The sequence below is a fragment of the Crinia signifera genome, chromosome 4 (assembly GCF_055691185.1).
Source record: "Crinia signifera chromosome 4, ASM5569118v1, whole genome shotgun sequence".
In the NCBI taxonomy this organism is placed as follows: domain Eukaryota; kingdom Metazoa; phylum Chordata; class Amphibia; order Anura; family Myobatrachidae; genus Crinia; species Crinia signifera.
This window is the reverse complement of record NC_139220.1, coordinates 101,991,483-102,012,531: the sequence shown is the minus strand read 5'-3', so window position 1 is coordinate 102,012,531 and position 21,049 is coordinate 101,991,483. Positions and strand designations below refer to the sequence as shown.

General features: G+C 44.2%; 1 protein-coding gene across 2 annotated transcripts in view; it reads right to left on the bottom strand.

Annotated features, from left to right (window-relative positions):
- The window catches only part of RGS14 (regulator of G protein signaling 14), a 99,551-nt gene that overhangs the window by 55,040 nt on the left and 23,462 nt on the right, over positions 1-21,049 (bottom strand). For both annotated transcript variants that reach the window (XM_083182072.1, XM_083182073.1), the window contains 2 exons: positions 20,819-20,979; positions 11,976-12,068 (listed from right to left, as the gene is read on the bottom strand). In XM_083182072.1, coding sequence (XP_083038198.1) covers positions 11,976-12,068; positions 20,819-20,979 — 254 coding nt within the window. The remainder of the gene's footprint in view (positions 1-11,975; positions 12,069-20,818; positions 20,980-21,049) is intronic.

Here is a 21,049-nt window from a genome sequence, read left to right as displayed (position 1 = left end):
ATGTCATCCCAAATGTCATCCCAGTCATCCAGAAGAATTTATTCAGCGGAGGAGGCATATGCCATGCTTGCTTCTGACTCTGACACAGCCAGTAATGCAAGCGGGGAATTTGAAGGATTCGCCTTAAGCTCCTCTTCCTCCTCTGGTGATGAGGGACCCCCTCAAAGACGCCCCCGTAGAGCAGCTGAGACCCCCCCCCCAATAATTGATCTCGTATGGACCCCACCACCAGACAATTTTGAGCCCCAGGTTCCTGAGTTTTTGGCCATGCCAGGAATCCAATTTGATTCCACAGGTCTCAGAGAAATTGACTTTTTCAAATTATTTTTCTCTGATGATTTTATAAATTTAATGGTGGACCAAACTAATTTATATGCCCAGCAGTTTATTGCTCAAAACCCCACGTCATCATTTGCTAGGTGGACCCCTGTAGATGCAGTAGAGATGATGACGTTTTGGGGTCTGGTGTTTCATATGGGCATAGTAAAAAAGCCAGAAATTAGGCAATATTGGAGTACAGATGTTCTGTACAGCACCCCATTTTACCGTATGGCCATGCCCTGGGCTCGATTTGAGACGATCCTTAAATTTTTGCATTACAACGATAATGCACAGTGCCCACCCAGAGATAATCCCACCTTTGACCGGCTATTCAAAGTCAGGCCGGTCATTGATCATTTCAGTGCCAAATTTGAAGACATGTACATCCCAGATAAATTCATTTGCATAGACGAGTCCCTTATACATTTTAAAGGAAGGGTTAAATTCCGCCAGTACCTTCCCAGTAAGAGGGCAAGGTATGGCATAAAAATGTATAAGCTGTGTGAAAGCACCTCAGGGTACACTCACAGGTTTAGGGTATATGAAGGGAAGGATTCAAGAATTGAACCGCCAGAATGCCCCCCCTCCCTCGTAGGTGTTAGTGGAAAAATTGTCTGGGATTTAGTGCACCTCTTCCTGGATAAAGGTTATCACCTATATGTGGATAACTTTTACACCAGCATCCCCCTGTTTAAGGCCCTTGGTTCAAGAGGTAAAGCAGCTTGCGGTACTGTGCGCAAGAACCAAAGAGGCCTCCCAAAAACGCACATTGCCCAAGTAATGAGAAGGGGTGAAAGCAGGGGAATATGCACCGAAAATATGTTGTTGGTCAAATATAAGGACAAGAGGGATGTCCTTATACTGACAACAATTCACGGAGACAGTACCACCTCCGTCCCTGTACGAGGTACCAGTACCCACACCTCAAAACCTAATTGTATCCTGGATTACAATAGGTACATGGGTGGAGTGGATCTTTCAGATCAGGTACTGAAGCCGTACAGTGCCCTGCGGAAAACAAAAATCTGGTACAAGAAGCTGGCCGTGTATATCATCCAGATGGCACTGTATAACGCTTACGTGCTATTCCGTTCTACCGGCCAGAGGGGGACATTTATGCACTTTCAAGAGGAAGTCATAAAGGGCCTAATATTTGGGAACCAGCAGGCAGAGGGCCCCAGTACTTCTAGTACTGGCCCCCGTATTGTACCAGGGCAGCATTTTCCTGATGAAATCCCCTCCACTGGAAAAAAGGGCAGGACACAAAAAAGGTGCAAAGTTTGCTATAAAAAGGGAATAAGAAAGCAAACTATTTTCCAGTGTGACACTTGCCCCGACAAACCCGGCCTATGTATAAAGGAGTGTTTTAAAATATACCACACATCTATGGATTATTAGGTTCATAATTTCACCGTGCTTCGGGGGTCTTGCTAATGCCACATAGCACCCACCATTCATTCCACCAGAATCTGAGCCGCAAAATCCAAAAATCACTCCTTCCCTTCTGAGTCCTGCCATGCACCCAACTGGTATTTTTTGGTCACATGTGAGGCATTGCCGTACTCGGGAGAAATTGGGGCACAGATTTTGGGGTGCTTTTTCGGTACTCTTTACCTAGAACGGCGCCCACGATTGAAATCGCGGGCATCGCGGGTAAAATCGCGGTAATCGCGGGCATCGCGGGTAAATCGCGGGTACATCAAAATCGGGTACCCGCGATTACCGCGATTTTCCCATAGAGAACAATTTTAAAAAGCCTGATTGACCGCGATTTTAGCGTTAAATGCCTCAATGCCCGCGATTTTCCCATAGGAATCAATGTTAAATGGGCTACAGAGCCCAAATAGCCCCAATTAACCCTTAAATGTCCCCCCAATTTTTGTACGCCACCCCACGATCCACGCCAACCCGAAGCGTGGCGAGCGCAGCGAGCCCGCGAGGGGCGGCGGTACGCGTCCTACGACCTTTTCATGCCCTACTATCCACGTCGGCGTGGAGTTGAGAATAGAATAGTGTGGCGAGCGCAGCGAGCCACCGAGCCCGAAGCGTGGCGAGCGCAGCGAGCCCCGCGAGGGGACGCGGATACCTTCACAGTTATACGCGTCCCCTCGCGGGCTTCACAGGTGTCCGCGTGGCCACGGACACCTGTGAAGCCCGCGAGGGGACGCGCTTACCTGTGAAGGTATCCGCGTCCCCTCGCGGGGCTCGCTGCGCTCGCCACGCTTCGGGCTCGGTGGCTCGCTGCGCTCGCCACACTATTCTATTCTCACACCACGCCGACGTGGATAGTAGGGCATGAAAAGGTCGGAGGACGCGTACCGCCGCCCCTCGCGGGCTCGCTGCGCTCGCCACGCTTCGGGTTGGCGTTGATCGTGGGGTGGCGTTAAAAATTTGGGGGGACATTTAAGGGTTAATGGGCTCTGTAGCCCATTTAACATTGATTCCTATGGCCAAATCGGGTGGATTGAGGCATTTAACACTAAAATCGGGTCCATCGCGGCTTTTAACATTGCTTCCTATGGGAAATCGGGAGCATCGCGTCGCGGGCATCGCGGGTACGTTTATGGCCGGCCGCGACGCGACCGACGCGATTTTTCAGGTTTAACATGGTTTTCAATGGGAAAATCGCGGGCATCGCGTCGGTCGCGTCGCGGGCAGGCATAAATGTACCCGCGATGCCCGCGACGGGCGCCGTTCTAGGTAAAGAGTACCGCTTTTTCTCCTTCATACCTTCTGAAAATGAAAAATTTTGAGCCAGAACTGCATTTTTGTGTAAAAAAATGTAATTTTTCATTTTCACTGCCCACTTGTATCAAAATTGGTGAAACCCCTGGGGGTTTGAAATGTACACTATACCCCTAGATGAATTCCCTGAGGGGTGTAGTTTGCAAAATGGGGTCACTTGTGGGGGGGTTCCACTGTATTGGTGCTTTGGGGGTCTTGCTAATGCGACATAGCACCCACCATCATTCCACCAGAATTTGTGCTGCAAAATCCAAATATCACTCCTTCCCTTCTGAGTCCTGCCACTTTTTGGTCACACATGAGGCATTGCCGTACTCGGGAGAAATTGGGGCACAGATTTTGGGGTGCTTTGTCTCCTTCATTCCTTCTGAAAAAGAAAAATTTTGAGCCAGAACTGCATTTTTGTGTAAAAAAATGTAATTTTTCATTTTCACTGCCCACTTGTATCAAAATTGGTGAAACCCCTGGGGGTTTGAAATGTACACTATACCCCTAGATGAATTCCCTGAGGGGTGTACTTTGCAAAATGGGGTGACTTGTGGGGGGGTTCCACTGTATTGGTGCAACTTAGCACCCACCATTCATTCCACCAAAATCTGTGCTGCAAAATCCAAAAATCACTCCTTCCCTTCTGAGTCCTGCCATGCACCCAACTGGTATTTTTTGGTCACGTGAGGCATTGCCGTACTCGGGAGAAATTGGGGCACAGATTTTGGGGTGCTTTTTCTCCTTCATACCTTCTGAAAATGAAAAATTTTGAGCCAGAACTGCATTTTTGTGTAAAAAAAATGTAATTTTTCATTTTCACTGCCCAGTTGTATCAAAATTGGTGAAACCCCTGGGGGTTTGAAATGTACACTATACCCCTAGATGAATTCCCTGAGGGGTGTAGTTTGCAAAATGGGGTCACTTGTGGGGGGGTTCCACTGTATTGGTGCTTGGGGGGTCTTGCTAATGCGACATAGCACCCACCAAAATTCCACCAGAATCTGAGCTGCAAAATCCAAAAATCACTCCTTCCCTTCTGAGTCCTGCCATGCACCCAAATGGTATTTTTTGGTCACATGTGAGGCATTGCCGTACTCGGGAGAAATTGGGGCACAGATTTTGGGGTGCTTTTTCTCCTTCATACCTTCTGAAAATGAAAAATTGTGAGCCAGAACTGCATTTTTGTGTAAAAAATTTAATTTTTCATTTTCACTGCCCACTTGTATCAAAATTGGTGAAACCCCTGGGGGTTTGAAATGTACACTATACCCCTAGATGAATTCCCTGAGGGGTGTAGTTTGCAAAATGGGGTCACTTGTGGGGGGGTTCCACTGTATTGGTGCTTGGGGGGTCTTGCTAATGCGACATAGCACCCACCAAAATTCCACCAGAATCTGAGCTGCAAAATCCAAATATCACTCCTTCCCTTCTGAGTCCTGCCATGCACCCAAATGGTATTTTTTGGTCACATGTGAGGCATTGCCGTACTCGGGAGAAATTGGGGCACAGATTTTGGGGTGCTTTTTCTCCTTCATACCTTCTGAAAATGAAAAATTTTGAGCCAGAACTGCATTTTTGTGTAAAAAAATGTAATTTTTCATTTTCACTGCCCACTTGTATCAAAATTGGTGAAACCCCTGGGGGTTTGAAATGTACACTATACCCCTAGATGAATTCCCTGAGGGGTGTACTTTGCAAAATGGGGTGACTTGTGGGGGGGTTCCACTGTATTGGTGCAACATAGCACCCACCATTCATTCCACCAAAATCTGTGCTGCAAAATCCAAAAATCACTCCTTCCCTTCTGAGTCCTGCCATGCACCCAACTGGTATTTTTTGGTCACATGTGAGGCATTGCCGTACTCGGGAGAAATTGGGGCACAGATTTTGGGGTGCTTTTTCTCCTTCATACCTTCTGAAAATGAAACATTTTGAGCCAGAACTGCATTTTTGTGTAAAAAAATGTAATTTTTCATTTTCACTGCCCAGTTGTATCAAAATTGGTGAAACCCCTGGGGGTTTGAAATGTACACTATACCCCTAGATGAATTCCCTGAGGGGTGTAGTTTGCAAAATGGGGTCACTTGTGGGGGGGTTCCACTGTATTGGTGCTTGGGGGGTCTTGCTAATGCGACATAGCACCCACCAAAATTCCACCAGAATCTGAGCTGCAAAATCCAAAAATCACTCCTTCCCTTCTGAGTCCTGCCATGCACCCAAATGGTATTTTTTGGTCACATGTGAGGCATTGACGTACTCGGGAGAAATTGGGGCACAGATTTTGGGGTGCTTTTTCGGTACTCTTTACTTAGAAGGGCGCCCACGATTTTGATCGTGGGCATCGTTAGTAAAAAATCTCGGGCATCTCGGGCATTGAATGCACTAAAAAATCGGGTGCGATCAACCGACGAGATGCCCGAGATTTCCCATAGGGAACAATGTTAAATGTCTCAATTGACCCAATTTTCCTGTTCAATGCCTCAATTGACCCGATTTTTTCATAGGAAACAATGTTAAAAGGGCCACAGAGGCCAAATAGGCACCCTGAAGTGTATAATGGTCACCCGAATTGTTAACGCCACCCCACGATCAACGTCAACCCGATGCGTGGCGTGCGCAGCGAGCCCGCGAGGGGCGGCGGTATGTGTCCTACGACCTTTCATACCCCCACTATCCACGTCGGCGTGGAGTTGAGAATAGAAAGTGTGGCGAGCGCAGCGAGCCACCGAGCCCGAAGCGTGGCGAGCGCAGCGAGCCCCGCGAGGGTACGCAGACAGCTGTGAAGCCCGCGAGGGGACGCGGATACCTGTGAAGGGTGGCCATTATTCACTTCAGGGTGCCTATTTGGCCTCTGTGGCCCATTTAACATTGTTTCCTATGGAAAAATTGGGTCAATTGAGGCATTGAACAGGAAAATCGGGTCAATTGAGACATTTAACATTGTTCCCTATGGGAAATCTCGGGCATCTCGTCTGTCGCATCGCACCTGATTTTTTAGTGCATTCAATGCCCGAGATGGCCGAGATGGGCGCCCTTCTAAGTAAAGAGTACCGCTTTTTCTCCTTCATACCTTCTGAAAATGAAAAATTTTGAGCCAGAACTGCATTTTTGTGTAAAAAATGTAATTTTTCATTTTCACTGCCCAGTTGTATCAAAATTGGTGAAACCCCTGGGGGTTTGAAATGTACACTATACCCCTAGATGAATTCCCTGAGGGGTGTAGTTTGCAAAATGGGGTCACTTGTGGGGGGTTTCCACTGTATTGGTGCTTGGGGGGTCTTGCTAATGCGACATAGCACCCACCAAAATTCCACCAGAATCTGAGCTGCAAAATCCAAAAATCACTCCTTCCCTTCTGAGTCCTGCCATGCACCCAAATGGTATTTTTTGGTCACATGTGAGGCATTGCCGTACTCGGGAGAAATTGGTGCACAGATTTTGGGGTGCTTTGTCTCCTTCATACCTTCTGAAAATGACAAATTTGGAGCCAGAACTGCATTTTTGTGTAAAAAAAATAATTTTTCATTTTCACTGCCCAGTTGTACCACAATTGGTGAAACCCCTGGGGGTTTGAAATGTACACTATACCCCTAGATGAATTCCCTGAGGGGTGTAGTTTGCAAAATGGGGTCACTTGTGGGGGGGTTCCTAACTTTTAGCATCTTATGGTGCCTAGAAACCTACATAGTGCCTAAAAAATAATCTCATAAAAAGGAGGCTCCAAAATCAAGTAGGTGCTCCTTCTATTATGAAGCCTGTGGTTTGGTCAACGTGCACACTAGGGCCACATATAGGATATTTATGAAAACAAAAGAATTGGGGGAATCAATTTTTAGTCACATTTCTCTAGTAAAATGTACTGTGTTCCTTAGAAAAATGTATTAAAATTGCAAATCTGCAAAAAAAATGAAATTTTGAAATTTCACCTACACTTTGTTTTAATTCCTGTGAAACACCTAAAGGGTTAACAAACTTCCAAAATGCTGTTTTGAATACTGTGAGGGGTGCAGTTTTTGAAATGGTATCATTTATGGGGGTGTCTCACATACAAGTCCCTCAAAGTCACATCAGAACTGAACTGGTCCCTAAAAAAATCAGTGTTTGAAATTTTCTTGAAAATTTGAGAATTTGCTATTCATATTGTAAGCCTCCTAGTGTCCAAAAAAATTAAAAGGAAGTTGAAATAATGATGGAAACATAAAGTAGACATATGGTCTATGTTAGTTATTAACTATTTTGAGTGGTATGATTATTTGTCTCACAATCAGAAAATTTAACATTTTGCAAATTGCTAAATTTTCCATTTTTTTACGACATTTTGGTATTTTTCACAAAAAAACACAGACTGTATCGACCCAAATTTACCACTAATTTGAAGTACTATGTGTCACGAAAAAACAATCTCAAAATCACTGGGATAAGTAAAAGCAAAAAAAAGTTATCCCCACTTAAGTGAGACATGTCAGATTTGAAAAAAAGGGCTCTGTCAGGAACGCAAAAACTGGCTCTGTCAGGAAGGGGTTAAAAGAATAGAAAAGTTTGTTTTTATTTTTACTGCAGGAGTGTCGCCATGTGTACTGCCATGTGTATCATATCAGTCCAGGGGTACCACCATCTGTGCCATATAATTCCTGGGGTGAGCCAAGTCTGCTGAATAATTCCTGGGGTGAGCCATGTCTGCTGTATAATTCATGGGGTGCTGCCAAATGTGCCGTATCAATCCGTATAATTTCTATAGGCTTTGAAATGTGTGTGGGCCTGGTACACTCTCCTGTGCCGCTTGCATATAATAAATAACCCCAAAATAAAAAGGTTATTTTAATTAGAATAATGTTTTCAGACTTTGCCATGTGTGTGTAGTACACTCTCTTGTGCCGCCCGCATATAATAAATTAAATAATAATAAAAGGGTTATTTTTAATCCGTCTAATTTTTTCAGGCTTGGCCAGTGATGCAGGGCAGGCAGGAGCGAATTTGGAAATCCGATCCGGACTGAAGGACCTGCCAATGATTGCTGAAACATCTACTGTCATTGCATACCATGCTGTCACTATTGAAAAATGGTGGAGGATTACTTTGGTGACAGCATCCAAGTAGACATGTCTAGACCAGGGTTGCCGACCCTCCCGGAATTTACGGGAGTCTCCCGAAAATCGGGTCCTTCCTCCCGGCCCCCGGAAGGGTGGGCAACCCTCCCGGAATCAGGGGGACCCCCACTGAGCCCCCCGATCGCGGCATTTATATGCCGCAATCCGCGGGTCTCAGGGCAGGGGGCGGAACTAAAACGGCACAATCATGTCGTTTTAGCCCCGCCCCCTCCAGGGATATCAGTTATTTAGGCTATTTCCCGTAATGGGGGCGGGGCTTAATGACGTCACGGTTAAGCCCCTCCCCCCAAAATTCATACTGAAAGATTCCTCTCCGGGCTTCTCCCGGAGAGGATTTTTTGAAAGTCGGCAACCCTGGTCTAGACCTGTACTAGCAGAAAAATAAGGCAATTTGGAGGCCCCTTTACAATCTGGCTGAATTTTACCTGAGTTGTCCCCCCTCCAGTGTGTACTCCTAAAGAGTTTTTAGTGCAGCCGGTAACCTGGTCAGCGTGCAGCATAAGAGGTTGCTTCCACAAAATGTGGAGAAGATTATGTTCATCAAAATTAATTATCACTTCTTCAATGAACACCAGCAAATGCCTCCAGAGACTACAGAGGGACCTGTAATGTTGGATTCCAGCAGGACAAATTGAGAATCTGTGAGGATAAGTATGTACGTATTGAAGGGGATGAGGAATTGGAGGATGAGGATGACATCTTGCTCTGTAGAGCCGGTTTGTACAGGGAGAGATGAATTGCTTATTTTTTTGTGGGGGCCCACACAAACCAATCATTTCAACCACAGTCGTCTGGCAGACCCTGTTGCTGAAATTATTGGTTTGTTAAATTGTGCATGTCCTATATACATAACATAAGGGTGGGTGGGCGGGCCCAAGGACAATTCCATCTTGCACCTCTTTTGTAGGCATTATGTGCTCTTTGGGGTCTAGTTTTTCAAACTGCCATCCGGTCTGCCGCTGCACTACCACTCCTAGATGGGCCACGTGTTTGTGCTGCTTAGTATAGTCATCCAGCTAGCTTGGTGCAACCTTTTAGCCTAAAAACAACATTGTGAGGTGTGAGGTATTCAGAATTGACTGTAAATGAATGTTATTGAGGTTAATAATAGCGTTGGGAGCAAAAAAAAACCCTCAAATTCTGCAAATTTTATGTTTTTTTCAAATAAAATACAGATCCAAAACATGAAACAATAAACACTGAAGGGTGATGTTTTGGAACAGATCCAGATCCAAAACACTGCTGGAGATACAGATCCAAAACACGTTTCACAAAACACTAAAAGTGGTCGGTGCACATCCCGAATAAATACAAGTCCATTGAATAATCACCATTAAATAATTTGGGAGCTAAATAATTAATAATCTTGCATTCACTATGTATACCAGTATCACCATGTTAAGAATGCCCAGATTATAAAATTCTGCATACAAACTCATCTAGTATTAAATAAGACAAAAGTCTTTGCTCAAAGACTTCTGTACCTTATGTAATTGTGCACATCCTGTTTTATGAAATACAGCCACTTCCTCTACTGTATTAGATACGTTATGTAAAACTTGACACTAATGAAATAAACATATTACTGCTGCAAACATACAGTAGTTCTCTCTTGTCCACTGTTCAGCGTGCCATTAAATACAAAATCTTACTTTATACCTTTTCTCATTGAGAATATGCAATATAACCATTCAATGTGACCTTGGTATAAAGTTGGTGAATGCAAAGTACAGCAAAGCAAAGTCAGGAAACAAAGCAGATATGACAAATGTAAAAAAAAGCTTCTACAGTATGCCCCTTGTAGGTTCATTCACCCAGGGCAATCACACATGCGCCTACCAAATAAAATGAGACATACAGTGTGCAAAAGTCAACAATAACATCTGATGGCCCCTATCTACTACAGTCTGCAAAGGGGTCATTAACCCTTTGAGTGGCAAGTGAATTTGCCAAAATAGGTGTAAAAAATTGACAAGCAAACATTTTTATTTACCTTATATAGGTATAATATAGATATAATACAAAAATTTCATATTTTAATTTATATAACAAATGTGAGCAACGCTGGCATTGTCAGCAGATATTTTACACATCTTTTTACAGAGATGTTGCACTCAAAGGGTTAAACTAGTATAACATCCTTTGAAGACCTTTTGTATTGAGTATTGTTGAATGAATGTGCCTGTATTATTTCCCACCATCCTTTACTTCTACATGTCATATTAGTGTCCAAGAAGTGAGCAAACCTTAAGGGCTGTTTCACACAGTACGGTTCCTGCCGCACGGTGAAATCCCGTACGGCCAGGGAGCCGTGCCGCACTCAGCAGTTGTGAATGGACACTATTGTGTCCATTCACACGGGACGGCCACGGCCCGGCCGCACGGCTGCAGCCGGATCCCCCCACTGGAAGGGACGGCTGCCGGGCTGTGGCCATCCCTGCCATTATAAAATTCTGAGTGCGGCGCGGCTCCCTGACCGTACGGGATTTCACCGTGCGGCAGGAACCGTACTGTGTGAAACAGCCCTAAGTCTTAGTTATAGGATGACACAGTGGACACAAACACACTATACTGGTGTGCTGTAATGATGAATGTCTATATTAATTTGTAATTGTATCCTCGTAAATTGTGGCTACAGTAATGTCAATAGCCTCTCCTCCCCACCTTTGCACCAGGTAATGTCCAGCGCCGAGCTTCATATTCGATAAAAAATGGAGTATTAGGCGGGTATTCAATCCTGGGTCACGAGTGTCGGGATGTCCCGGTGGTCGTGATCCTGTCCAATTCTTGGCCCGATCGACATCAAATAGGCATGCAAGATTCAATGTGCCGCCCTCCGAGTGACAAAAAGGGGGGGTGGCCACGAGAAACGGCCATGGATGATACTTTTTGAATAAGGTACAAGGCATAAATTTCCTCTCATACATACATAATGGAGAAGTTCTGGGGTTGAGTCTTATAGTAAAACGCACTTATATTATAACTTTATAAGGTACTTGTATACTATCACGGCTCCCACGATGGGCATCGTACAGGAAAAAATGGTGATGCCATTTTTCACAGAAATCATGGACATGTGTTCAAATCGTGGAGTTGAGTATAGAAAGTGTGGCGAGCGCAGCGAGCCACCGAGCCCGAAGCGTGGCGATCACAGCGAGCTCCGCCAGGGGACGCGGATACCTGTGAAGCCCGCGAGGGGACACGGATACCTGTGAAGGTATCTGCGTCCCCTCGCTGGGCTCGGTGGCTCGCTGCGCTCGCCACACTTTCTATTCTCAACTCCACGCCGACGTGGATAGTGGGGGTATGAAAAGGTCGTAGGACGCATACCGCCGCCCCACACGGGCTCGCTGCGCTCGCCACACTTCGGGTTGGTGTTGATAGTGGGGGTGGTACAGTGTGAAAAATGACAATTGGGGTGCATTTTACTTGATTTGAACACATGTCCATGATTTATGTGAAAAATGGCATCGCATCGCATGCGATCACATGCGATCGCATGCGATGGCATGCGATTTTTGCACAAATCCATTAAAAGCCCAGTAAAATCGCATGCCATCGCATGCCATTACATATGGCATGCGATGGGAGCCGTGATAGTATACAAGTACCCTTTATAAGTATATGTACTGGATCTGCCAGGTCCTGCATTGTCATCTCAGACATTAGGACATCACTCTTTCTACAGGCATCCGGTTAGTAGTATCCATAGTATACATACTAATTTATAGTGGTCTACTAATGTTCTGTAACATCCAAACTCAAAGTACTATTTTAATTCAGGTAGATACAAATGTATTGGTCTCAAATTACCTGCTCAGAATCATCTGGTGGAATGGCCTGGAACTTTTCACAAGATATCCAGAAATAGATATTCTCAGCACTGTATTCTTTCTTTAGGAAATCCTGCAACAGAAAAGTAATTTGAATGAGAACACGAGCATTTCGGATAAGGGATTTTTACTGATGGTCCCACAGTGTCCTCAGCGTCCTCCGGGGTCCGCAGCGGCCTTCGGGATATTCTTCAGTGGTCCCAGGGTGCATTGCACAAGTTTGCAGGCGATGTCACCGGCGCGCCCGCGCACCCATGCAATGCCTTCCTGGGACCACTGAAGACGCTGAAGAATATCCTGAAGGCCGCCGTGGACATCGGGGGACTTGGTAAGTATGAAAAAAGGGGGCAGGGGGGGAATTCGAAATATTCTATAAAAACACGGTTTTTAGAATATTTCGGATAAGAGATCTCCGGATACGGGAGACTCTGCCTGTATATGTAAAACACAAAGGTAACAAAATGTAGACTGTCTACAATTGATAATTAAATTGAAAGTAACATAAGGATGGGTATTTTCATGCGTACTCTCACTTACGCTAGTGTAAGAGGGAAAATATGTGTAAAGGTATCGTTACAGTTGTCCAGGATTCACCACGTGCTGAACCAAATACTTAGGAATGGCTGCATACCATACTCCCTTTGTGAGTGGACTGTAACATACACATAAAGGTATCTTTTGAAGGATTTCAAAGGTCTTCAAAGATATTGGTCATACCAGTGAGCATAAAAAATGGAAGAGAAAGTCCTCTTTCAGTAAAAATCCAAACATAACTTTAATGAAAAAAAGAAAAGTACTTGTTTCCTAGCACGGCGCCCCCAATTTTGATTGTATTACATCTTATACAATCGCATCTCATCGCATGCAATATAGCGGCATGCGATGCAATCCGATTTTTAATTGCACAAGCAACCACATGGGTGCTTTTAATGTTAAATGCACCCCCATTGGCAACGCCACCCCCACTATCAATGCCAACCCGAAGCGTGGCGAGAACGCGAGGGGCAGCAGTATGCATCCTCCGACCTTTTCATACCACCACTATCCACGTCGGCGTGGAGTTGATTGTAGAAAGTGTGCCAAGCTTCGTGCTCGGGCACTATCTAAAATCAACTCCACGCTGATGAAGATAGTGGGGGTATGAAAAGGTCTGAGGACGCATACCGTCACCCCTCACGGGGTCGCTGCGCTCGCCACGCTTCGGGTTCGCGTTGATCTTGGGGGTGGCGTTGACTATGGGGGGGCCATTTAACATTGTAAGGACCCATCAGGGTGCTTGTACAATCAAAAATCATATACGATCGCATCACAGTACCTGAATGTGCGGAAAATGGCCCTATACCGCACAGTCGGTACCGGAGGGTAACACAATCACGGTATAAAACATAAGCTCCTCTCCTGCCAATGCAATAACCTATCTTTATCAAGGCCTGGAGAGGAGTGGGTAATAGAGGAGATATGTTTATCTCTCTAGGACAGCATAATTGATTGTATGATGGCTGAAAATTAGGTGCCTCACTTCCGCCGAAAGTGGAATTCCGGCACTCAATTAAATCCTAAATTTATGTTTAAATAACATATATACACACATTTATAATTAATATCTCCCTCTTCAGGAATTATCTTTGTGTGCGCCCCTATGTGTATAGACGGCAGCGTTTTTCATGGAATGCACCGCAATAAGCTTTGGAAGGCACAGCATCACTTCCGGCTTTCAGAGGCGGTGTTTGTTCCTAAGTTGGAATGCACCACCATTTTATTTTGGTGCTGGAACACAAGCCGTGTGATTGCTGGTATTTCTTGAATACTTAAGGGGATGCCTTATCGTTATTATAGGCTGCCAGTGGAACACAGTTTAATTATAATGGAGCGCACAGCCATATATTATAAAGGCTGCTGATGGAACGCATTTTAGTTATAATGAAGTGCGCTGCCGTATTATTAAAGGCTGTCGGTGTAACACAAACTTATTGTAATGGAGCGCACAGCCATATTAAATGTGGGCACATGTTAATGATAGATATTCAATTAAACTATCATTTAAAATGAGGCGCTCAACTATATATATATATATATATATATATATATATATATATATATATATATATATATTTCAAAATAGTCCCCAGAATAGTAAATAATCCCAAATTGGCGATCTATCAAAGAAAAATGATATACAAAAGAAGATTATTTTAAAATTGACCTTTTATTGGTATAAACGAAAAGGTTTTATTACGTGAATTTTTGAGATCTCATATGAAAAGAAGTATTAAATTATATGTATATGTATCAGTTTCCAGGCGGCAAGGCGGCGGGAACCCTGTCCATCTCCGCTTCAGGGAGACGGACAGGGTTAGGGGAGGCGGCGGGGGGAGCGGGGAGGCGGTGGGGACACGCACACATCTCGTGCGTGCGCGTCCCCTTTCGAAGATCAGATGGCGGCTGGCGATTCTGCCGCCATCCCCTGCAAAGACCAGGCCGGCTTCATCTGTATATATATATTACTGCACATATTGAACTTACTGTATAATAGTGCAAAATAAAATAGACTATATTAGTGCCTTCAGTGTATACTGCACTTTTACATTTATAAAGTGCTGGGTGCATATATGTAAAGTGCTGTCAATTGCACAAATATCTCCCTATTCTACATAGAGAAACAAAAATTACAACAAGAATAAGATCATATATATAAAATTTGTTAAAGGAACCATTTAAATTCAAAATCTGAGTTTAACCCTCGAAGGGACAGGGAATCTATGTCAAATATCCACCTCATTTCTTTTTTACCTAAAATTACATCTTTGTTTTTATGGCGCCAGTCTACTCATGCACCCCAGTTTTGTCTATAGTATACTATACCCCAATTTCTGTATATACCAGTGGTCGAAGTGGGGGGTACAGAAAATGTAATGGGATTTACAAGCGCGTGGTGGGAAAAAGGGTTGTGGCTATCCAAAAGTAGGCGTGTCCCTAAGAGGAAAGCTAATCTTACTTATTTGAAAAATCTACTACTTTTGAGACTATTTACTAATTTATCAGGGAAAAGGGGAACTGCCTGAACCAAATAATTAACATGAGAAGAACAAAGGAGAGAGTTATTACTAACACATTTATTGGAGAAAATAATGGCCCTATATAATACCCCATTCACACCGCACTTGATAAATGGTATATTGCCATTTTTTTTTTCATTTCAACACATTTAAGGCTGCAGTGGGAAAGCCGGTTAAAGATAACCGGTATTTCAAAACGTTTAAAAAGCAGAGTCCTACACGTTTCGGAGCCGGTTTTTATGCAGTGAGAATGGCTCTGAAACGGTATTTAGTAAAAATAACAGATTACAGACCTGTGATAGGCTGTCCCCTGCATTCTGCCTTGAAACGTGTTCAGGGGATTAAACTGGTTGTCTGATGTGAATGGTATTTAAACGGTATTTAAAATGGTAATCTACTGCAATGTGAAGGCTCAGACCCGTTTTAAATACCATTTAAAAATAACGGTTTTTAAAACGTTTAGGCAGTGTGAAAGTGGTATAAGAGACTGCAAAATCAAGTGATACATATGCAGAATTGTCAAAATCTCTGCAATGTGTCCAATTTTGAAACAATTACAATAACACAGTGCAACATTGTAACTGAGTAACAGTGGCACAAACTGAACAGATAATTTGTTTTGAATACAGCACAAGGATGCCTATCATTCTCTCACGTTGGTCTAGTTTTGCAACATTTACAATAAAAATTGAAACAACACAGTGTAATGTTGCAATAAAGAAATTGTGGCACAAACTGTGAACGGAGAATCCACCTGAAACCAGCATAAGGACACTCCAATATACGGAATATGGGCTTCAAGTGGTAACATAACCAATACAACTCCATATTCTACCAAGTCCTTTGTGCCACATACTATTCTGTGCTTATCAGACAAACTCATTTTTCTTCCTGGTTTTTCCTTGTGGTTTCGGTCCTAGTGCGATTTGTCTTTCTCTCTTCCTCATAGGCCACCAATAAGAAAGCAAAAAATCAAAAGAAGCAACACACAGCCATACATATACATATAATTTAATACTTCTTTTAATAAGAGATCTCAAAAATTCACGTAATAAAACCTTCTCGTTTATACCAATAAAAGGTCAATTTTAAAATAATCTTCTTTCGTATATCATTTTTCTTTGATAGATCGCCAATTTGGGATTATTTACTATTCTGGGGACTATTTTGAAATAAAAATGTTTTATAGTTTAATATTATTACAGTATAGTAGGTTAAGGTGAGGGTTAGGCTGCAGGGGGTGGGAAGATTGTTCGACATAGGTTGCAATGGGGTTAGGTATAGAGAGACTGTAAGAGTCAGGCTAAGGGGAGGGGCAAGATCCTTTAGCCCACTTGAATTAAAACTCAACCATGTTAAATCACAGCCCACCTTTTATTACTTTCTTTCTTTTTTTTTATGATGGCTGTGCCTGCTTCCTAGGTCTCCTCTCCTCCTCGAAAATCTGCACCACTGGTTGGCTGGATCAGTCAGCAGGACCCTGGACTAGGAGGCGCCAGTTGACACTGGAGAAAGGCAGCTGCATTGTAAACAGACAGCCGGCAGCCGTGCGAGATGGCCCCCCTACAGCCATTATTACCCTCTCAGGGCCTGCTAATCTTTCACCCACTGCATATCTGATTTCCTGCTTCCACCACTAAGCCCCTGCACCTCTTATACCCCTTTCATACCTCTTTCAGACATACTCCAGAATCCCAGGTTTTTGCACATGAACGCGCATCAACACAGGATTTTGGTATGTCTGAAAGGGTCAACCCGAGTGTTAAAATCCGGGTCTCCAACACTTTTTATCTGGGTTGAGGACCTAGGATTTACTACCTGGGTTGACCCTTTCAGACATAAGGAAAATCTGGGTTTTTCAGCAAATTACCAGGAAGAACTGCTTCACCTGGTAATTTGGTGCTGTAAGTGTGAAAGGGTGCAGGCTGCACCCAGGAAAATGACCCAGCAGTCAAAATGGCAGGTAATTCCAGGGTATAATGTCTAAAAGGGGAATTAGGTACACTAACTGGACCTGGGTTTAACACCCGGGTTAAACCTTTCAGGCATACCAAAATCCCGGGTTGATGCAGGTTCATGTGCAAAAACCTGAGATTTTGGAGTGTGTCTGAAAGGGGCATAACTCTTTCCATCCCTCCTGCTACACTAACTAGGGTTTATTTACAAAGATGGAAGTTTTATTGAAGATGGGATGTTGCTATGGGCAACCAATTAGAATGTAATTCTTATTTGGCACCTTCTAGAAGATAAAAGATTGAATCTGATTGGTTGCCCATAGCAACATCCCATTTTCAATAGATCGCTCATCTTAGTAAATAAACCCCTCAATGTCTGCTTCCCTCATATCCACTGCACCTCTTATTCTCTCCATCCCTTGGTCACTCCTTGTTCTAAGAAAACTCTCTCTCTCATCGCTCTTGTATGCAGTACAGCCTGTTTTAGCGTCATTCAATCTGACTGAACATGACACCCCCCCCCCCCCTACACACACATCCTGAATACAGAGGAGGGAATACTGTGCTCTGCATGTGAACTCTATAATCTGTCGAACGCTATAATCAGGAGCAGAGAAAGTCGGCTCCTGATTGGCCGCTAGGCGGCCAATTGAATCATTCAGGGGAGAGGTGCGGAAGATGAAACATCTATGCGCCTCTTTTCAGTCCGATGCGGGGAGCTACCCGAATCGCCGGCATGTGCCAGAAGACCAGGACTACGTCGGATCAAGAGGACAGATCTTCGCAGGAGGACCTGGGTGAGTTGGATTTCCTTCCACAGGTCCCCCATGGATTACTTCGGAGCCAGACCTGGACGCCGACACAGACGCCGCCGACATGGACCTGGAAGTTGCGGTGGGGACGCCGCAGGTACCTCTCAGACCACGAGGACCCCCCTGCTGCATATAGCACCCACGCCTGATAGTGCCGCAGGGACCCCTCAGATAGCATGGACCCCCCTGATGCATATAGGGAGAGGGGCAGTTCACCTCTGCTCACCTTTGCTCACTCCATCGGGGGGACTTGGGGGACATGGCTGCTCCGAACTGCCGCCCTCCAGTAGCCGGCGCCCTAGGCAAATGCCCTGCATAAGTATTTTCCTTGTATTTATTATATTAATCATTAATGACAGCGGAGGCACTGCCTCCTCTGACTGCACATCCCTGTAAGAGGATCAGGAGAACAAGTACCATCTCCTGGGGTAGATGGTAAGGTGTAGCAGCTGAGAGATCACAAATCACTGCAGTATTTTGATGCAACTGGCCTCAGCCAGTTTTATTAGTGAATCCAACAATACATCAAAACAAATCCTTGCTGTCTGGCTCTAACTAATACACAGGATAATCTCCTTACTCTCTAGAAAACATTATCAGATGCATACCAGTCACAGATTGTCTCCAACATAGAGCACTGCACAGTCTCCTTTCCCCAGACAGAGAGACCTCTCAAACTAGCAGCCTTTTCACAAAACTCCCACAAGTGGAGGTACTGATTAGCCTTCTGTGTGGCTAAAAGCCCAAAGACCCGAACTGGGCCTGGATGGAGAACCCTCTCTCTCTGCAACCATCCGCCCCAGGCCCTTATACCGGTTCATATAAAGAGCCCAATATCTCACAGCAGAACCATCAAATCTCCTAGGGTTTTAAAACACATATGTCGGAAACCTGGGGGAAATATACCTGCCCCCTGTCACAGTATAGAATCAGCCAGTCAGCTGCACACTGTCATGCTGTAGGCCGGGTCTCTATACTGATCACTGCTCTTCCAGCATGACCCAGGTACTGTCAACAGTTACCTCTTTTACGCCAAAATCTCTGGTCGGACCCTGGACTTCGAACATGGGAGTTTCCAGGGTCAGGCACGGGTTCTTAACCCTCCCATTTTCACATTGCAAACCCGGATCCAACGGGGAATTTACAACCCGGCTCCCACCCGGGTCAGACCCTTTTAATTGCACCTTTGACCCGGGCTATTGCCGGGTTGGCACCTTTTCAGTCATCCCTGGTCAGCCATTAAAACACCATGTATGTCATTTTAAATTAAATATTTTTGGGTTCAGAAAGATGACAAAGTCAGAAGGGGACAAAAGGAGAGGGTAGGGCCAGCTCACACACAGCACTGCAATAATTATGGCTGACAGAGCACAAGGCTGGAGCCGTCACTTCATGCTTGCTTCTACTTCAGCCAGTGAGAGCTATTTGAGGAGGAGGAGGTTACATCATGATTACCTACCTGACCCACTCCTTCAGGGAGAAAATGCTCTGTTCCTGGACTTCCCTGGTAATGTATGATTACCATCACCTGTGGTGAAACACCTTTCTTATCTGTGGATCAGATGTTTGAGCCCATGGTGTCTTCTCTAGTAGTTGGTGGACATTCAATCATGGTAGTGGAGTGAACAGGGGGACCGGAGGATGAGGCTGATTGGTAGCTCTCCTTAACACCAACGTGTCTTGCTGTCCTTCCCACAGCTTTTTCAAATGTGAAAAACCCCATGTTAACCTTTTGACTGTCAACCTATCACATGTCGACCAAAGCCCATGTTGACCCCAAGGTAGAGTCGACACTGTATGACAGTGTCGTATCAGGGCGCTGTGTGACAGAGCATTGTGGAATAAGCTTCTGCCATCACATATTCAGCAGAGAAAACAAGGTGATTACACCTGTGATTTCCACCTGCAGAGTCTCCTGCCTGTTACATCCGGCATCTTCTGAGAACTCCATAGGACGTGTAAGGGAACCCGGCGTCTGTGAGAGAGACGCTACCCCATAACATCAATAGCAGCACGGGTCTGGAGGGTAAGAGCGGGGACCAGTCACAACATCCATCTAGTCCACTCCCCACCTGCTACCGTTCCGGTGGGACACTCAGATCCAAAAGCCAGAAGCGCACAGAGGCGCAGGTGAGAGACGCGACACCACGCGTCCATATATACAAGTCTGTATCTATTTGCATTTTGAAAACAGTAACTGTATCTAAACCAACTAAAAGTGATAACTGCGAATGGAGACAGGACTAATTTCATTTAATTATGGACTTCTATTTGCAAATTTAAGGTGCACATTAAATACCTTTTAAAGCTAAAAATAATATGCATATTTTTATCCGATTGCATTCTATATAATGTGTATTAATGTGTTTTTTTATATATGTGTATAGGTGGCCACCTAAATAGTATATAAATATTTTTTTTTATTCTATCTCTAAATAAATATGATTATATACATTTAATCAATATAAAAATAACTATTTGTGTAAGTGTGTTTTTCCATGGTGCTTGATATATATTAATTAGCGCGGCTATCCAATTCTTTTTCGACCCCAAGGTAGTCAACATCCGGCATGCTAAAGGCCATGGAACTATACATCCCAGCAAACCTGGCCTGCTGTTATTTCAAAACAGTGATAGGGCATGCTGGAATGTTCAGTTGCACAGCAGCTTGAGTGCACTCCTAATTATATGCATGCAAAATAAAAAATGTTACACAGAACCTGTGATATAGATAGATAGATAGATAGATAGATAGATAGATAGATAGATAGATAGATAGATAGATAGATAGATAGATAGATAGATAGATAGATTTATATATTTTTCCCCAGCTTGAGTGGCACCATATGCCTATAAAGATACATGCGTAATGGCAAACATTTCAGACACAAACACACATGTACACGCACATACTCAATTGAAAATATTTTAGTATGATTTAAAAATACACTATATCTCATTTTGCATTTGATTACACTGTGCTGTCTAAGTTTAACATACCGTAAAATACTCAATTCCAAGTCTGTCTTTAAGAAGTCTGTCAAACGATACTGCCCAGCTGGCGACTGATCTCTCTGACACAAGTCCAGCACTCCGGACACTGGGTAAGCTGTTCAGACTTTGATCACTGCCCCGACCGTCTAAATCAGCCTTATTCAATTCTACAAAATAAATTGGAATGTATCACAGGACACATATTACAGCTATGCTCTCATTTCTATCTAAATATTT